The sequence below is a fragment of the Leptosomus discolor genome, chromosome 10 (genome assembly GCF_034619465.1).
Source record: "Leptosomus discolor isolate bLepDis1 chromosome 10, bLepDis1.hap2, whole genome shotgun sequence".
In the NCBI taxonomy this organism is placed as follows: domain Eukaryota; kingdom Metazoa; phylum Chordata; class Aves; order Leptosomiformes; family Leptosomidae; genus Leptosomus; species Leptosomus discolor.
Genome location: NC_141400.1, coordinates 13,031,492 through 13,050,131, shown reverse-complemented (window position 1 = coordinate 13,050,131; position 18,640 = coordinate 13,031,492). Strand labels below are relative to the sequence as shown.

Genomic DNA, 18,640 nt, shown 5'->3' with positions numbered 1-18,640 from the left:
TTACCCAAGCACAGTGTGTGAATGGGCACTGGGCACAGAGAGGCTGAGGAGCTGCTTTTTCATCCCCTGCCCTGCTCTGCACTGTCTTGCTCCCCTGTCCCAACCCAAAGCAGTAGCTCAGCTTCCAAAACAACTGTTCATCCCAAAGCATTTGCTTGCAAGAGCAACACTAGCACTGATAATAGCATCTGGATGAGTGCTGACCTTCATATTTATGTTTTCCAGACATCTTGTTCCCTGCCCTTTCTGTGTGTTTATTCTCCACAGTTCCTGCTGACAGGATGTGGTCTTCCCCTAGCAGCCAGGGCACAAATAGGAATTAATGAGGCTGCATCTGTCTTTGAGTTACCAAGCTAAAATCCGTAGAATAATTGCTGTAGGTTTGCTCTCTGGTGTGACTGCAGTTCCCTGTAGCTGATCCCCACCTGAGTTTGGCTTGATTTTACAAGGGTTTGTCAGTCTTCATTGCCGTATTTTCACACATATAATCTGCAGGATTTCCTCTAATGAACGTGTGATTCAGAAGCATCTCAGGCTGCATGTACAAATCTACCTTGGACCTAGAGGTGCAGCACCTCAAATTGTTCATAAGCTGCTCACATGCCCCAGGAACCCTACTGATTCTGCTTTTTGCCAGCATATCCCATGCTGGTCTGTATCAGGTGAGCAAACAACTAGCTGTGTTTTAATCCCCATCTCTCCATTTCACCCATAGGCTAATTTTGACACAAACTTTGAAGACAGAAATGCCTTTGTGACCGGCATTGCCAGGTACATCGAGCAGGCAACGGTGCACTCCAGCATGGTGAGTCCTCCAGGCACTGCCCCAGTGATGCTGAGCCTTTGGGGTATGCCCTGCCCCAACAACACCGCTCTGTCTTTCAGAATGAAATGCTGGAAGAAGGCCACGAGTATGCCGTGATGCTTTACACATGGAGGAGCTGCTCACGAGCCATCCCCCAGGTACTCAAGCCCTTCCTAGGCAGAGATGTTGCCAGAGCACCTGGTTGGTTTTGTCTTCAGTGTGGGTTAGCTTGGGCTGGAGACAGAAGACCAAAAAAGCAGAGAAGACTGAAGCAGATAGAAATGTTGAAAAGAAAGATTGATGGCTTTTCAGATTGTCTTGTCACCACCGAAGTCTCAACCACTGATCTCAGCAGCTGGTAGCCATTTCAGAAGCAGAACTATACTGCTGCCCTCACAAAGGGTCTCTGCTCTGCACCCTCATGTATATGAAAGCTCCAACCCCCTCCTAGCAGTGCCTCTCAGCTCAGTCACACTCAACCACAAGCCAACTGCCTTATATACATTTCCTGGATTCATGAGCCCCTCCCCTGCTCCCCAAAGAAGTCACACCTGTGGGTATTTTGTCCCTCCAGGACCAGCTTGTTTGTCCTACAGCTGCTAGCAGGACTCAGCTGAGCACAGCTCTGGTCTAGCATGGTACTTGGGATAGTGCTGTTTTGTCACTTGGGTCTTTATACACTTCTCAGTCTGGAGTATGGGTAGCCTTTGCTTTAACTAAAGCAATGTGGTTATATCCTTCCTCATGCACCACTTGAATATTTTTCTTTCTCATGTTTTGGGGAGATAGAGTTTGCTTCAGGCAGAGGCACTTATTTTTTTGGAAGTTTAGAGTAAAATTATTAGATCTGGTTTATATCACGCTTTCCTCATACCATTGTATGATATCATACCATTGTATGATATCATACCATTACACGGTATCAGGAACTTCAGCTTTAGTTAAAAATTGCCCCAGTGCTGAGTGGGACTCTTGCATTGTGTGAAGAAGGAAGCCAAGGCACCCTGGGATGAAAATAGCGGGTCCTCTCAAGATGTGGCAGATACAGGCTCTCCCTGACTTGCACTGAGCAGATTAGGCAGCTGGGGCAGGTTTCAGCATCCCAAACTGCTGCCCAGACTCTGGGGTGCTCTCTCTGTTCCCATGGGAGCCCCAGAATTGTAGCTGTTGTGTAAGGACACATGAAGGAGCACTTCGATATGCCAGAAACATTTCCCAAATGCTCTTTTTTGCTGCTGTTATGCCTGAGGATCCTGAGCTCACCTCACATTTAATCATTCTCCTCCTCTACTGCTAGTTCTGCTTCAACTGTTTTCTAGTCCTTCTATCTCCAACCTGAATTTTGGTGGCTTCATCCTGCACACACCTACAGACATGAGTAAGGTGGCCCACGTGGCCCACTGGTCGTGATTCAGACCAGCTCAGAGCGTTTCTTCTACAATGTGAACATGTGCTGGATCACTGCAAAAATGCTGACTGACAGAGCATCGGGGTGGGTGCAGTGCACTTCCGTTAACCCTACAGATAAAAGGGTTTGCAGCGCTTCCGTGAAGCCAGGAAAAAATATTTCCACATGGCTGGCAGTACCCATGTTTGTGATTCCCCGGGAAAGGTCAAACCTCAGTTCCCCTCAGGTTATACTCTGCTGATGGTCTCGTGAGACCCAGCCATGGGGAGATTGCTGCTGCTGATTGGATATTTGCTTATCTCCCATTTATATTTGATGCTGTGCTGCTATTGCCTCTCCTGGCTGCGCTAACAGAAGGCAGGCTGTGGCTGAGCTGATGTCAAGACAGTACTACAGACAATCTGTTTTAGTGTCCTCCCGCCCCGGTCGCCCATGCGCTGTTTGTGCCTTTCAGAGCGCAGCTTGTGGGGTCCATGCTCTCTGCCCCGTCCTCCCCCGCCACGGCTGCAGGCAGTGCCACGTCTGACAGAGGAGCAAACTACACCACGGCAGAGGATTCATTTACAGATCCACCAGATTTGATCTTGCAGTGACCCCTGTGCTTTGCCGTGGGGCACGTGGCTGTGGCCAGGCTGCTTGGTCATGTACACCTCCCTGTGCTACATCAGAGGCTGTGGTTTTGCAGGCGAAGAACAGCGCCTACACCTAAATGTGCACCACTCCTCCCTATTGCAAGCTGCTTCCTCGTCGCCATCAATATTGTCCGACTGCTGTATGAAACACCAGGGCAGGGGCATTAGATTCCCCCCTACAGAGAGGGCAAAGCTGCTTTTGCATCTTCCCACATGTAAAGCGAGCTGATTTGTCCCCTCGCGCCCTGTGCGTCAGCTGCTGGGCTACTGAATTTGCACCAGAGCTGTCAGCCCCGTCACAGCCTTGTGTCAGCAACAACTGAAAACAAAACCAGAGGAGTACAGCAGGGTGCATTGCCTTGGACAGTTGGGGTTTTCCCTAAAAGTTTGCTAATGACTCCAAGTAACTGTTTGGAAATGAGATGGATGACAACTGACTAAGTCCTTAAATTTAGCTTCCTAGGATTCCAGTGAAGGTGACTCACTTCATTGCTGCTAGCCACATACAAGCCCAGTGATTTTTAACGGGTTGTCAACAGAACCAAAATTATCCCGGTGAGGCTATAAGGGAGACGTAGCCTGGTGCCTGGCGTGTCCGTGGGACTTTGCAACACAAAGTCTCAGATAACTTTCCCACATTGTGTAGCAAGTCCAGACTGCATATTGCGTGTGTTCTACCCCAGACAAATGCATTAGAAGACTTATTTCTTAGAGTCAGGATTGTGCCTGTTCATAATGCATGGAGAGAATTTCACATCTGAGAAGTAGCCCCTTCTGCTGTCACCTATTGCCTCGAGAGCAAGCTCCCTCCAGTCCCTCTGTTGTCCTTCGATGGAGGCAGGGTTCACAGTGAAACAAGCAGAAGGTGGTGGTTGTTGCAGTCCGCAGCTATGTTAGAAACTGATACTGACAAGGTGATTTGTCTTTGCAATGCAGGTGAAATGTAACGAACAGCCAAACCGAGTGGAGATTTATGAGAAGACAGTGGAAGTCCTGGAGCCAGAAGTCACCAAGCTTATGAAGTTCATGTATTTTCAGGTAAGCGGTCAAGAAGAGAGGCAAAAATAATTTATTACTTTGGTGTTAACTTATCCTAAGCAAGGCTGTGCTATCCTTGCCTGCCTGGGCAGCTTGGAGAGCCCCTGAGCCCCTCATAGGTCTCTTCTTTGCAGCCACCAGCAGATACCTGAGACCTGTCTGAAGGAATATCTGTGTGTCCTTTGCTCAGCCCCAAAATATTGGATACATTTTGGGAATGAGCACACTCAGCCCTTAAAGGTCTTGGAGGACCTGAGCCCCGACTATGTGGAGCTAATGGGTGGCACAGGCTCCTGTTTTTCTGGGGTGTTGGCTGGTGGATGTGAGGAGCTGTTTCTCCACCAGCACCAGCACAGCTTGCTCTTCTTCTCTTCCCTCTGAAGCACAGCCAGGAAGAGCTGAGGGCTGCTGGTGCAGCTGGTGCCTGGGGTGGGATGCAGCCGTGCAGCTGGACACCCTCCTGCTGTGCCAGCAGGAACAGGGATGTGCTCACAGCTCCCTAACTTTGGGGGTCAGCTGGCAAAGAGCACCAAAGCTTAAATTTAGCAGCTGCTAAGCTTGAGGCACTTGACAAAATGATACGCTTAGATCTCAACAGAGCAATGACCACATGGCAAACACAGAGCTGCTGTGGGTTCAGGGGCCTCTCCCCATCACCGCCTGCATTTGACTGGCTGCAGCTGGGTTTCACCATCATTTTTAGGTTTGATGTCCTATGAGGTCTTTATGCACGACCTAAAACACTGAGGCCTGATTATGCAGAACAGGCTGCATTCAGAGCAGCCACAAATAGAGGGTTCAAGCCCCTTCCTCCCCTCCAGCACTAAGGATGTTTGTCTGCAGTGCTTCGTAATGCTACTTTGTTTCGTGGTGACAGTGGAGAGGGACCCTGGAGCCTCCATCCTCAGCAGAAAAATGCTTTTGTTAAAGGAAGGAGGCAGCGGGTGGGTGGAGGGATGACCTTGTCCTGCTGCTTTCCAGCGCAAGGCTATCGAGCGGTTCTGCAGCGAGGTGAAGCGCCTGTGCCATGCTGAGCGGAGGAAAGACTTTGTCTCCGAGGCCTATCTCCTCACGCTGGGCAAGTTCATTAACATGTTTGCCGTCCTGGATGAGCTGAAGAACATGAAGTGCAGTGTCAAAAATGACCATTCCGCCTACAAAAGGTGAGAGGGGGCGAAGCAGCAGGAGTGGAGACAGGGCTGTGCCTGGTCTGCAAGGGAGTGCCTGGTGTGCCCAGCAGTGAGGTCAGGTGGACATCAGGAGACTGGAGGTTGGGTTTCTGTGCTGTTGTAGGCTCTTTTTGCGAGTTTAGGCAAATCTCTGAGCCTTGTTGTGTTTCAGTTCCCTCTTGATAAAATGGGGAAAGAGCAGAGCTATACTTCAGGGGGGTCTGAGGCTGCTGCATTGCAGCTGCAGGTCAAACAGGGAAGATGAGTGGTAAGTCTTACATTGGGTGAGTGATCCTTGGTGACATTGGATTTCTCCCTTCCAGAGCTGCCCAGTTTCTGCGGAAGATGGCAGACCCCCAGTCCATCCAGGAGTCCCAGAACCTCTCCATGTTCTTGGCAAACCACAACCGCATCACACAGGCAGGTCCCTTTTCTCTGAACCACTTAACCTTTCCGTGAGTAGAGAGGCAATGATCTCGCCAAGGCAGACAGCACTTCAGACCAGACTCTGGCAATAGCTGTTGGGTAACTGCCACTGACTCTTATGGTCTTTTGGTCAGGCTGTATAATTCTAGCAGTATCTCCTCGTGGGTCGTTCTGGGTGGCTTTGGAGGTCTCTATGTCAAGACAAATATGAAGGTTTAAAAGATGGAAAAAGAGCTCTTGGAGAGGGAGGTTCTGCTAGAACCTGTTCCCCTGTTTTCCCCAGGAAATCCATCCAGTCCATCTCTACCACTGCATGGGGACTGCAGGTCAGACCCCATGGCCCTCCATGCTCCACAGGCTCTATAGCTTCTGCTGACTAGGTAAAATACTGCACAGAGACAGGAGAGGGTCAGAAAGCCTGCTTCTGAGGCATCTTTCTTTACATCTCAGTGTCTGATGTTTGGCTGTTGTGATCAGTCTGAAGGGGAGATCTGTCCTGCAGAAGGAAGGTTGTTCCTTAAGGTTGGTAATGAGGTCAATCTGCTGGTAACTTAAGAAAAGCAGACAGACAAGGTGTGAAGAAACATCATTCTACTCTTAATCCTTCAAATATGTTTCTCCTCTGGTTTCTGCTGTTCCTCTGTCCATGTGGATAACATGGCCCCTGTTGATGTTTCAGTGTCTGCACCAACAACTAGAGGTTATCCCTGGCTATGAGGAATTGCTGGCTGATATTGTCAACATCTGTGTGGATTACTATGAAAACAAGATGTATCTCACTCCCAGTGAGAAACACATGCTCTTAAAGGTGAGGTTCGATCATGCTCATGGGGCTGGATGCTTACGTAGTTTCAGTTTTGTTTTAGTAAAATGAAATTCTCTCCCAGGACAATGTTTCTCTTCATTTTCTTCATTTTTTGCTCCTTTGGGTTTACATTCATCCCTTCTCTGCAGAGTCAGTGTCCTGGACACACAAGTTGCTATGAGATGGGAAGGCTATCTGCATCAGGAGCAAAGCTGCCTTCTTCCTTTTCCTGTTTCCCTTTTGACCTCTGTTCCTTTGTGTCTTCTGCTGTGACACCTCAGTCACCTCATTTCTTTCTCCCCTTTCAGCTCTTCTTTTTAGCTGAACAGACTGGATGTGGCCGTGGTTTGGAGATGTCCCATCCCAGTGCTCTGAAGTGGCACCTCTGTGAGGCAGTGCCATCAGCTGCCTCTGTTCCCACTGTACTGACTTTCTCCCATCATTTCTCTGCTGTCCTTTCTGTCCTTCTCCCATATTCCCGTATAAATATCTTCCTTCCTCTCTCCCTTTCCTCTGATCTTCCCCATCTCCATCTCTGTGTTTTCCCCCAATCCTTCCCAAGGTTGCCAGCAGCTCTGCCTGTCTGGGACTAAGCACGTGCATGGTGGTGGTCTCCAGCTCGTGGATGAGAGCACTGTTGGGTGCTCTGCACTCTCCAGAGCTGGAAGGGGTTTTTCTGTTGTGCACGGGTGTGTGGGATCATGGACTTGACCTGAGTTAGCGTATAGGACGTGCCAAAATGACCACCAACTTTGCAACACTGAATTTTCTTCTTGATGCCCATTCCCAGCAGTAATTCCCTGCAGAAGGCAGATCCTTCCAGGTTTGGTTTCCTGACTCTAAAGAGCCGTCAAGATTAATATGCCGAAGTATCTGCTTGTTTGTATATTTGTCTTTACTGTCAGTCAGTTATTACAGTGATTGCAGTCACTATTACCATGAGAACTTCATTACCATGGTATGAGTCAGCTAAGGTTCTTTGAAGGATAATGTGGGTAGTTTGAATATCTGTAATGATTTGTACTGAATTAAAGGGAGAAATCAATCCAGGAGAATATTTTAAATGTTTTCAATTCTTCTCAGGGGTAAATGTTTGCCTTTGAGTGGAGAAGACTTTTGGGTTGTTGTTATGTGGGAGAGAGAAGGAACAAAGTACCAAAGTGAGCATCATGTGGTTTTGCACAGACAAAAAGGAAGCAATCCATCGTGTGTCCTCTGTCTACTGTGTACATCCTTGCAGATATATGCACGTTTTATACAGTCTTCTCATGAGTGTCAGGTGGTACAGGAGCCTGAAATGGTCTTTCCTCATGCTAAGTGATGGAGACCTGTCTTTGACTTGTGCTGCTGACTTCACGCTAATGAAACCTAACCTTTCCTTCTTCCTTCAGGTGATGGGGTTTGGCCTGTATCTCATGGATGGGAATGTCAGCAACATTTACAAGTTGGACGCCAAGAAGAGAATCAACCTTAGCAAAATAGACAAATTCTTCAAGGTCAGTGACCTGTCTGGGTGAGGCTGGAGTTTACTGCAGACCAATAAAATAGCAACCTGTACCATTGCACATGCAGCCAGCAAAAAAACCAAACCGCAGGAATCATTTACAGGTCCAAAAAACCAAAAGGTCAAGAAATTATCAAGAATGGGATTGCTGTGAACGTGCAGGGGCGCAGAGCTGCAGCATGGGTGAGATGAGTGATGCCAGCCCTTGGTGCCAGCAAGGCTGTGGATGGTGTGCAGTGCCTGAGGCTGGCTCTGCTCCCACGGTGCTGGAGCCAGTGGGAGCTGAGGACTCTGTACCCTCTGCCGCTGCGGCTCTGCCTGCTTCCTGCCGAGGGGCGAAGGATGGGGACAGCACATGGGCTATCTGTTTTGTGGACGAGAGAAGGGCATGCCAGGCTGATGTTGCTTCTATCTCTTTGCACATTTCTGAGGCAGGTTTGGAGTCTCCTGAGGAGCACTGTGATTTCAGGCCACGGGCAAACCTGGCTGGTTTGCTGAGGTCTGTGTGGGTGATGGTTGCGTTCCCCTTTACCTTAGCGAGCTGCTGAGCTGAGGGACAGGGGACACAGCTGGCCAGCCAACCTGTGATCTGGGAGTCTTGTTTTGTGTACAAACTGAGCTCCCTGTAGGACAGAAAAAGCTTCTTGGGGAGCTTGTGTCAGCTGGGACTTGGAAGTGCTCAGCAAGTTCCTCAAAGGGCTCACACAGTGGTTTGATGAACCATTTTTGTCTCATCTGAGATCCAGGTTTTGAGGAAAGGCCCACGAGAACTGGATGCTCCCAGTGACAGGGTGGGAAGCAGCTGTGCAGCCTCCCTCTGCCCGTACACATGTGCAGCCCAGGCTGCATTGCCCTGAGGCCACTCAGCGTGAGAAAGGTTTGGGATCACCCTGTTGCTTCCCCCCAAAATCTCGTGTGTGTGAGCCACCAGCCACCGCTGGCAGATGGAGAGCAGGAGCTGAGATCCTGCACAGCACTGCCTGGGGCAGTCACAGGGGGAAATGGCACCTCCTTTCCACTGCTTCTGCACAAAGGCTGGGTCTAGGAGGCATTTCGGCTTTGGGGCAGGTCAGCTCTAGGAGGCATGGTGGGATCTGGCAAGGAACAACTGTGTTGGCAGCAAAGAATAACAGTATAGCAGGAGGACAGCAGAATAACTCCCCAGATGGAGCAATTAGTTTCCTTTTAGACCTACTGAGCTTGAGCAGTCCTTCCAGACTCCTTTTGCCTCCACTGTATTAATCTTTCCTCTGAGATGACAAGTTTTTGTTACCAGCACTTGCTCCACATTCAGGAAAATGAGAAGATGATGATTCTTGGGGGGCCACAGAGCCCTCTTTCAGCAAGGTGGATTCTCCCTGCTGCTTTACTCAGGTTGCTGCTGAGGACCCTGAAAGAAGAGGTTGGTTGTGATGACAGGGTAGAGGATGCCTCCCTGCTTGTTGCCCCGGCTTGAAGTTTATAGATGATTGCTGGGTGTCTGCAAGAGGAGAGGAGTGGGCAAGCCCAGATAGCTGGTTTCATGAAAGGTTGGTGTACCAGCTGCTGCATCTTCACCCTGAGTGAGTGGTGACCTGTTTATCCCAATTTACATCATCTCCTGGAGACAGCTCTGAGAGCAGGGCTGAAATGCCCACATAAGGGGCCGTGGACAGACGATAACCTCACAGATGGCGATAATGAAGTGATCAAATACCCTTCAGTCATTGGGGAGATTTCTGTGGACTGCAGCTCTGCAAAGGTGATTTATCATGCCATACCTCGGAGTCTTCCAAGTTTTCACTGGTTCAGCCTTGCTGATTCCACTGAATCTCAGTTTAAATCAAGCCCTCAGTGTAATCCGTAGAGTTTGGTCATCTTGGTGCATTCAGACAGGCTTGCTGTTCATTGGAAAGTGCTGTGGGCCATCAGAGAATGAGGTAAAATATGTTACATTGCATGGAATACTTTCTCCTTTCCAGCTTTTTTCACATTTGCACTTCTCCAACATCTGCTGTGGTCTCACCTAATCAGTTAAGTACCACTCCAGACTATCAGATCTCAATAAGAAAAGGCCAGCTACTCCTCTTACTACATCTGCTTATTGCCTTCTGATTAAATTTCTAGTGGATTGACCAGGAATTTGAGAAGTGAGAATGAACTACCCCTTCATTTAAACCTTTTGTGAAAGTGCCACTAGGAATCCCTGATGACAGCATTACACGTCCTCCGCAGAAGTTAGCCTGAGAAGAGAAGCATGTGATAGTAGGACAGGGAATTTGCCGCCATCTTCCCTGAATTTTGGGGCAAAGCTTTTATAGCTGGATGAAGCTGAAGCTTCATATTTTATTGAAGAAATGTAGGCTGCTCTTGGTTGAATTTTGTTTGCAGCTGACAGCTTAGTGAAACGGGGACATGGCTGAGCTTGAGGTACATTCAGTGCACTTCAAATTTATTTCCCATCCAGATCCTCCTGAGATGTAAAGAGCAAGCAAAGCCATGTTATATTACCTGTGTCTTTCTCTTTGTGGAGAAGTTTTAAGACACATCACAAGCAGCCGCAGTGCCAAAGTACAGTCTGAGTCCTGGGGAGTCCAGGCAGCAAAGCAGACTACAGCTCCCCTCTGAAGGGAGCCTCAACAACTTGCTGCCAGAATACCAACATGCTGGCTTTTCATCTCTCTGTTGTCTTGGAGGATTATGGTGGGAGGCAATAATACTTGCGTGGGAATACATTCCTCTCTTTTTGTAAAAAGAGCCTTTCCTCTGGCTGGTTACAGCACTGAACCATTTTGGCCATAAGCAGCCCAGTATTGGTGAATCCAGGGCTCCAGAGCACTCTGAGAGGGTGATTTTCCTTGCACAAAAACCCTTGCGATAATTTTTGGTCGCTTCCTAGGTGTGAAATGACCCTGAGTCCAGGTTTGCACCTTGTTTTAAACAGCCTGACATGTTCCATAGCTTCAGAGACGCAGGATGCCGTTTCATAGTCCCTTGTGGTGCGCTGGGGCCACGGGCTCTCTCTCTGCCATGTTTCAACCATCTCTTGTTTTCTTTTCCAGCAGCTGCAGGTGGTTCCTTTATTCGGCGATATGCAGATAGAACTGGCCAGATACATTAAGACCAGTGCTCACTATGAGGAGAACAAATCCAAGTGAGTGCCTGCCATAATGTCTCTTGGCTTCTGTGTGTGTCCTGAAAGCCATGGGAGCTGCAACTCCCTGGCGTGTGTGAGGTCTGTGCACAGGTACCTGTGTGTGTCCCTGTGAAGTGTGAGTCCCGGCGTGCCAGCTCTGTGTGCACGTGTGTACCTGTCCCTGCATGGGAAGATGTCCTCGGCGGCCCCTGAGTGCGTGTGTGTGCAGCCAGCGCTGACCCTACGTATACCCATACCCCTGTGTGCAGGCAGGGGGGCAGGCATGCTTGTCCATCTGCTCTCGCTGGCGAGGGCTGGGAGGGTGCTCAGCAGCCGGCAGCGAGGCGGGAGGAAGGAAAGGCGGCTGGCATGCGGGTTGGGGCAGCCGCTGAGTGCTTGCGAGGTGTGCGCGCCCGGAGGTGTGTGAGTGCGAGCAGCGTGTCCCTGCTCTGGAGAGATTTTAATCCACATTTTTCATCTCAGGGACAAAATCTTCCAGAGCATGAACACAGCAGTGGGTCTCTTTGCAGTAGCCAGGGTGTCTCCTCTAGCTCAGGCAGGTTTTGTGAAGAAGGACGGCGGGAATGAGGGTTGAACCGAGAGCTCAGATACACTGGGAATGAATTAATATTGTGGGAGAAGGGCAGAAACGAAGTCTTTATAAGAGAGCTGAGGAGTGGCATGGAGCGTAAAGCATTGCTTGGGTTCACCGGCAGTTCCCTGCTCCCATCGGATGAATTTGCAGAAGTTGTTTCATACCACACCAGGCGTGTGTTTGCAGCTTTGCATCGCTAGTTACTGCTAGAAGAGTCGGTGTTCAGTTTGGATATCCATGGGATGGCGTTTGCAACCACACGTAAGCAAAGTGTGTCTGAGCTGTGTCTGGCTGTAATGGCTGATGGCAGGCCAGCCTTTCACCCATGGGACCATATCGCGTGGAAGTCAGATTTCTCCGATGTCTGTGAGCAGCAGCCTAGCCAAGCAGTCTCTTCAGCAGGACAGGAACTAACCTGCAGTCTCATCTTTCCGCTTCTGTTTGCTCATCGCCTTCCACCCCAGAGGGTCTGGCTTTTCTGCCCACCATGTGGCTCACCCAGGAACAGCCCTCCCCTGTCCTCCAAAAGGCTGGTTGAAAAGTGCCAATTAATTGTTCAGGAGAAATTTGAAAACAACGTGGCAAAACTTCCTGAGCAAAAGAGTTTCTATTAAAATTTAAAAAAAAAATATATATATATACAAAATGCGAATTCAAAACTCAATTTAAAAGGGAAAAATTGTCTAAAAAATTGCACCTTTTTATCCCAAATCATTCAGAAAGCACATTTCAACGAAACGTGTCAGCTGCATTCATTTTCTCATTGCAAAACCAAAGTAGCTCGTGGGCCGTTCACTTGTGCACAATTTTAATGTCTGTCTTGAAATCCGTCTTACCAGGTCTGTGTGCCGTACCTTACTAACCAATGTTTCTTCCTCACTCACTTGCTTCCCCAGCAAATTGCATGGGATTCCCAACACTAACTCTGCCAAAGTGGTTCCATATAATCCCCATTTCTTACTAATATTGTTTTTGTCACTTTCTTTCCCTTCCTGTCTCCATGAAAGTGGAATTAATTGGTGTTTTTCCTGCATGGCGCTTTGTTTCTGCACTGTGGACTAGGTTGTGTGTGGCAGGGAGGGCTGGTGCAGCCCTGGCCATTCCTGCTAACCTGCCAATTGTCCGGTGGGGAGCACAGGACGTTGAACGGGTAAGAGTCAAGTGATGGGACTGTGGGAGGATGGATTTCACAAGGGATGGCATGGTCCAGCATTTCCAGGATCTTCACCACCACAAATATTGGCAACAGGTGCCTCACACTTAACTGTAGGAATACGTCTTCATGTCTATATCCATATCAGAGACAGGTTTCTCACTTTCCTTTTGTACAGCCAGTCTAGATTGGAGAAGATCACTGTCTTAAGATGGACAATTATTTAGGGTGAAAAAAAAACCCAAGATCTGAACATTTACATTGTGATGACAGAATAAGATATGAGAATCTCACAGACAGACATTTGCTTGCACAAAACATTTTGGTGGAGCCGTTGTGGTTCTATGTCTGCGGCTAATGCAGAATGGGGAAAAAGGAGATGCTAAATTAAATAGACCTGATTTGCACCATTTCTTCATATGACTGTGCCTTTGGAAGGGGAGTGCTGCCTTCTTTTAAAATGGACATCGTTACACTGTGGCATGGTACAAGTGGCTCAATGCAAATGAAAATCCAGTTCATTTAATCATATTCTGCTCATCATTTATACTCAGGCTGGTTCACTGAGCTGGTGTTGTGAGCCAGAGAACCAAAAACAGAGTGGGAGGGATATTCCCTTGCTGGCCCCTTGCAGAGTCTTCTGTTGCAGGAGAACGCAGCATGACCCAGCTCTTCCAGACCTGGAGGGATGACCTCTAAGGGCATGATTATTCTTAAGTTTAGCAGAAACGATGCAATGATGCTGGGTCTTCGCAGTTCATCCTTCCCTGAACGCTTGTCCAGTGTTGGCCTGGGAAATAGCCATCTCTGCCCATGGAGAGCAGCCTTCAGGGTGGATGGAGCAGAGATGTTCAGACTGAAAGGTGAAGCAACTGTCCCCATCATGCTGTGTGAGACGACCTCTGGAAGACCACATACACCAGGGGACATGAGAGAGTCGGCACAGGCTGACATTTGCCCTGAAGGTGTCATGTCTTGAGCGTGTTGAAGTGAAGAGAGCAGTTGAGCACAAGGCTTTATCCCTGGGGGTGTCTGAGTGGAGCCTTGTGTCCTGTCCCTGAAACCCTTGCTTTTTTGCCCAGGTGGACATGCACTCAGAGCAGCATAAGTCCCCAATACAACATCTGTGAGCAGATGGTCCAGATCCGAGACGACCACATCCGCTTCATCTCAGAGCTCGCTCGCTACAGCAACAGCGAGGTAAGCTCAGCGGGTAGTCACTGCAATCAGGCTCGTTAGATGGACAAGTCTGGGAGAGGACAAGCAGGAGTATGGTCTGCCAAGGACGTACAGTGAGGAGTGAAGAACGACACAGGTGGAACAAACCACTTCTCGAACCGGCAATAAAAAAGCATGTTATGGAAGGCCCCTGCAGGTGCCAAATGATGTCCACCAAAGATCTACTGCAACAGCTTCTGCTGTTTGGCCACAGCTTCGCTAAAATAAGTAGCAGAAAAAATTTTGCAACTAAATGTTTATTATCAGCCAGGTGGCAGAACACCTATGACTTGCAAATGGGTCTTTTCTGTTACATAGAGCTAGGCTCATAGGTCAAGGCTTCAAGGAAAGTTCATGAGGCCATCTCTGTTCTTTTCATTACTAAATGTCAGCACCCTCTCTGATGCCATTGTGACTGTTTTTTGGAAATGTGTTGGTCCTCATTCATCAGTGTTAGTTTAATGAAGTGTTAGCATTCTCAGCCCTTTTCTTTTTGGCATTTGTAAGTGCTTATTTGAACTTTAAATCACTAATTAAATCCTCTCAAGGATTTCAGTAATATTAGACCTTCAAAAAGGAATGAAAACAGTCAGTTACATGCTCTGAGGTGGCACGTCAGATTTATTTTTCTGTAGGAAATAAATTGAGTGCCTGGGTAAAAAGAGCCTTGACAAGTTATACCCTTTTCCCTGAGGGACAGTTTATGCATTGCTTATGGGGGATTCATTTCAGCTGGGATTTGAGAGAGATCCATGACTGCTGTTTCACTCCATGAAGCCTCTGCAGCAAGTTGCTGAATCTAGCCCTGACATGATGTGATGTTCTGCAGGTGGTCACTGGCTCAGGACTGGACAGCCAGAAATCAGATGAAGAGTACAGGGAGCTCTTTGATCTCGCTTTACGGGGACTGCAGCTGCTGTCCAAGTGGAGTGCCCACGTCATGGAAGTGGTGAGTATATCCAGGGAAGCAGTGAATGTGTAACGTCCTCCTCTTTCCAGGGAGTGTGAATGTTTTAACATGGCACATAACTTTAAGTCATTAACAAACACGCTAAGATCAGGCAGCTAATGACCCTGAACACCCTCTGTATGAAATGGAGAAAGAGAGCTTGATCATCTCACCCTGAACCTGAACCACTCTTTGCAGGTGCTGGGATGTCCCCAGCAGTGTTAGAGGGGGACTAGGTGACTGTTCCCCTAACTATAACACCTTTGTTAATACCGAAAGCTGTTTGGGATGAGTCTGAGTCTTGAGGAACTAAAACTGTAATTCAAATGATGATGGAAATTCTTAACTTGGAAAATTTTGACCACATCTCAGCACAAGTCCATGGATGTCAAAAGCCGAATATGACTGGCAGCCTCCCAAATAAACAAAAACAATATTCAATACAGTGATAAGAAAGCCGGGAAGAAGCACAGATTCTGCTCCCAAAGGAATGTCAAACAACTGTAGTAATGTCTAGGGAGTGTTTTCCTGGCATAGGGCCCTCTTCAGTCTTTCCAGCCTGGCTTCTTACTCATTGCAGTATTGACAGTGCCTCTTTCCATCTTCTAGTACTCTTGGAAGCTGGTTCATCCCACAGATAAATTCTGTAACAAGGATTGCCCAGGAACAGCAGAAGAGTATGAGAGAGCCACCCGGTACAACTACACCAGTGAAGAGAAGTTTGCCTTTGTGGAGGTAGGTGCCAACTGCACAAGAGTAAGAACCAGCCAGGGCAGGTTTCCTGTTCGTGTTCCTCAGGCCAGGGGAAGAAGAGGGAAGGGCTTCTCACTGTACTCAGCCGGTTCCTTATCCCTGTGGCCCACATTAAGGGATTAAGGTTCCCATATCCCTGTGGCCCTTAATTTGCCCAAAACCTAAGGGTCAATTAAGTTCTTAGAAGCTCCTGAGATAGGAACACTGCACCACTGCATGACAAGAGCAATTCTCTCTTTTCCTGATCCTGCTCTTCTTACGCTGTGTTTGTGTGCTGGAGAAAGACAGAGGTGAATCTCTGTGTTTTCTTAGTGTAGCTGTATTAAGCCTCTCTTGATCTGAAAAGGGCGTTCAGGGCTCCTGAAAAAAAAAAGTGTGGACTTGCAGAGCAGTGTGATCTGGAGCAAGATCAGGAGGTATATTCAGGTGCTGTGCAAACCCAAGAGATCTTCAGCCAGTCCCCAGGACCCATCAACTGTCAGTCCAGCTGCCTGTGGGCAGTGGGAATAGTCCTCTGAGCCTGGCTGTGGGAGGCCCTCACACCTTCACCTTGCCTTACACAGTCCAAGGTCGTTTGAATATTGCCTTGATTTTGTGGCTCGCTCCCTCCTGGGATTTGCCACTATGTCACTGTACTCTTGTACAAGGAAGACTGTGCCCTGGAGCAGATGCAGGTCTGTGCAAGCCATGCAGCTGCACCCACGTGTAGAGCATGTCCTGGGATTGTGTGTTATTGATGATGCCAGGAGATCAGGACTGGAAACAGAGCCTGCCAAGGGACAGGGGCCATTTGCAAGAAACTGGTGGTGTAAATGCTCCCCTCAGGTTTTTGTGATCTGTAAAGCAGCTAACAAAAAAAATCATCCTCCTAATTACTGGATCTAAGAATTGATTTAGTCGCAAATTCTCTTAATGTTGGATTTATGGACCTCTTCATACAATGGAAAAATAGCAAATACATCTGGGTTTAATTTTTGCTTCAGGTAATTGCCATGATCAAAGGTCTGCAAGTGCTGATGGGCCGGATGGAGAGTGTCTTTAACCAAGCCATCCGCAACACTATCTATGCAGCCCTGCAGGACTTTGCCCAGGTGACCCTGCGAGAGCCGCTCAGGCAGGCGGTCAGGAAGAAGAAGAACGTTCTGATCAGGTCAGTCTGTTCTTCTTGAATGTAATGCAAATCCCCTGTATTTATTTAACACACCTCAGGGTTATACAGCCAGCCAACATACCTTGGCCAGCAGCTCTTTCCAAAGTAACTTTTGGGCACGAGTCCCCCAATAAAAACGGTGTATGTCCTCACCTCAGATACTTTTCCTCCCCTATGTGCGCAACAGTGAATATTTTAATCCTGAAGTAGAATCAAGCTTAAGCACTGCTTTCCTCTCCCACCCACTCCAGTGTCCTTCAGGCAATTCGGAAGACAATCTGTGATTGGGAGGGAGGTCGAGAGCCTCCAAATGATCCTTGCCTGAGAGGTGAGAAGGATCCTAAAGGTGGATTTGATATTAAAGTCCCACGACGAGCAGTAGGACCATCAAGTACACAGGTATGTAAGTGTCCATCTCCTGTGTAGGGAATTAATGGTCTTAACAGCCATGTAGGAGTCTCCCACCCTGTCGATTAGCAGCTCTTTCCATGGCCTCTTCCACAAAGTCTTCACACTGTTGTGTGTTAAATGTGGCTTTGGTGCCTAAGTTGTTTTATAGTTCCCAAAGCCTCCTTTTTTGGGGGTGTAATTATTTCTAGCTCAGAAAGATACCACTTAAGGGTGCAAAGAGTAGTAGCCACCTGGGGGAAGTGTTAATTTTTGTTGCAACACCATGGCTGTGTGTGGTGGTGTCTCACTGAAGAGTGGTAACTGAACGTCAACTTTCTTCCAAAGCTTTACATGGTGCGGACCATGTTGGAGTCCCTCATAGCAGACAAGAGTGGCTCAAAGAAGACTCTGAGGAGCAGCTTGGATGGGCCGATAGTCTTGGCCATTGAGGAGTTCCACAAGCAGTCCTTCTTCTTCACCCACCTTCTCAACATCAGTGGTGAGGTTACAGCAGGGGGCAGCTTGAATCCAACTCTTGCATGCTCAGAAAGGCAAAGGTAGATCAGCTTTGCTCCTCATTGACCTATGCAGAAGATTTTCCTTGATTTTTCCCAAATGTCCTACTGTTGCCTGATTCAGGCATGTTTCTAGGTAGTAATCATTACGTGAACAGGAATGTGTCAACAATAGCAAATAGCCACAGGTAGTAGTTTGTTTTCTAGGACTGGAGTTTTCTTTCTGTCCCAGACAAACTTCTGAGCCACGGGGTACAGAAGAAATCTTCCAGAGTAACTCTGAGGTATTGAAATGTTCTCCCTGGACCTCTAGAGCAAAAAGAATGACCCCTTCTTTCTTCTTCCATTACAAAGTGCTCAGACAGCATGGACATGGTCCGGGTTTAAAAACAGAGACATCCCAGAAAAATGTTTCATACCCAAAACCAGTCCAATATGAGGCTGCAACAGCTGCCTCCTGTGCACTTCCCTCACTACCGTCCCCGTGGGGCTAACATGGGTCCCCCCACCGGGGGGATCTCCTCTGCATTTCAGAAGCGCTGCAGCAGTGCTGTGACCTGTCCCAGCTCTGGTTCCGGGAATTCTTCCTGGAGCTGACCATGGGCCGCCGCATCCAGTTCCCCATTGAAATGTCCATGCCCTGGATCCTCACGGACCATATTCTGGAAACCAAAGAACCCTCCATGATGGAGTAAGAGTCGATGGGCTGTGTTGGGACTGCGCATGTGCTGGGGCTTGTGGTTTTGTTTTGGAGACGGGTAGGCTGGTGATGAACAGTCTTTTTGATGTGGGAGGGAAAATAGGTGTTTCTTGACTTGCTGTCACATGAATGTGTGCTGTATGAACACCTTTTTAGCAGATGCACATAGGCAGCTTCCTGGCAGTGGCACGCACTTTTGCATCATAAACCAGCAGTTGGCAACTGCTCTGTTCGGATGTGGGCACAACTTGGTGGTACCGTCAGCCGCATGCAGCAGTCAGCATGTGCACCCAAAGGGCTGTGGGACCTCGCTAA

The 18,640-nt window shown here is 48.3% G+C and overlaps 1 protein-coding gene across 3 annotated transcripts in view; it reads left to right on the top strand.

Annotated features, from left to right (window-relative positions):
• CYFIP2 (cytoplasmic FMR1 interacting protein 2) overlaps positions 1–18,640 on the top strand; it is a 45,589-nt gene that overhangs the window by 1,460 nt on the left and 25,489 nt on the right. The window contains exons 2-16 of one of the 3 annotated variants that reach the window (XM_009946403.2): positions 716–805; positions 886–963; positions 3,782–3,883; positions 4,865–5,046; positions 5,376–5,472; positions 6,158–6,286; positions 7,675–7,779; positions 10,832–10,920; positions 13,733–13,850; positions 14,698–14,817; positions 15,427–15,552; positions 16,554–16,720; positions 16,972–17,119; positions 17,456–17,609; positions 18,160–18,316. In XM_009946403.2, coding sequence (XP_009944705.1) covers positions 716–805; positions 886–963; positions 3,782–3,883; positions 4,865–5,046; positions 5,376–5,472; positions 6,158–6,286; positions 7,675–7,779; positions 10,832–10,920; positions 13,733–13,850; positions 14,698–14,817; positions 15,427–15,552; positions 16,554–16,720; positions 16,972–17,119; positions 17,456–17,609; positions 18,160–18,316 — 1,862 coding nt within the window. Of the gene's footprint in view, positions 1–715; positions 806–885; positions 964–3,781; positions 3,884–4,864; positions 5,047–5,375; positions 5,473–6,157; positions 6,287–7,674; positions 7,780–10,828; positions 10,921–13,732; positions 13,851–14,697; positions 14,818–15,426; positions 15,553–16,553; positions 16,721–16,971; positions 17,120–17,455; positions 17,610–18,159; positions 18,317–18,640 lie in introns of all 3 variants that reach the window. The other 2 variants (XM_009946402.2, XM_009946404.2) reach the window with 2 other exon arrangements.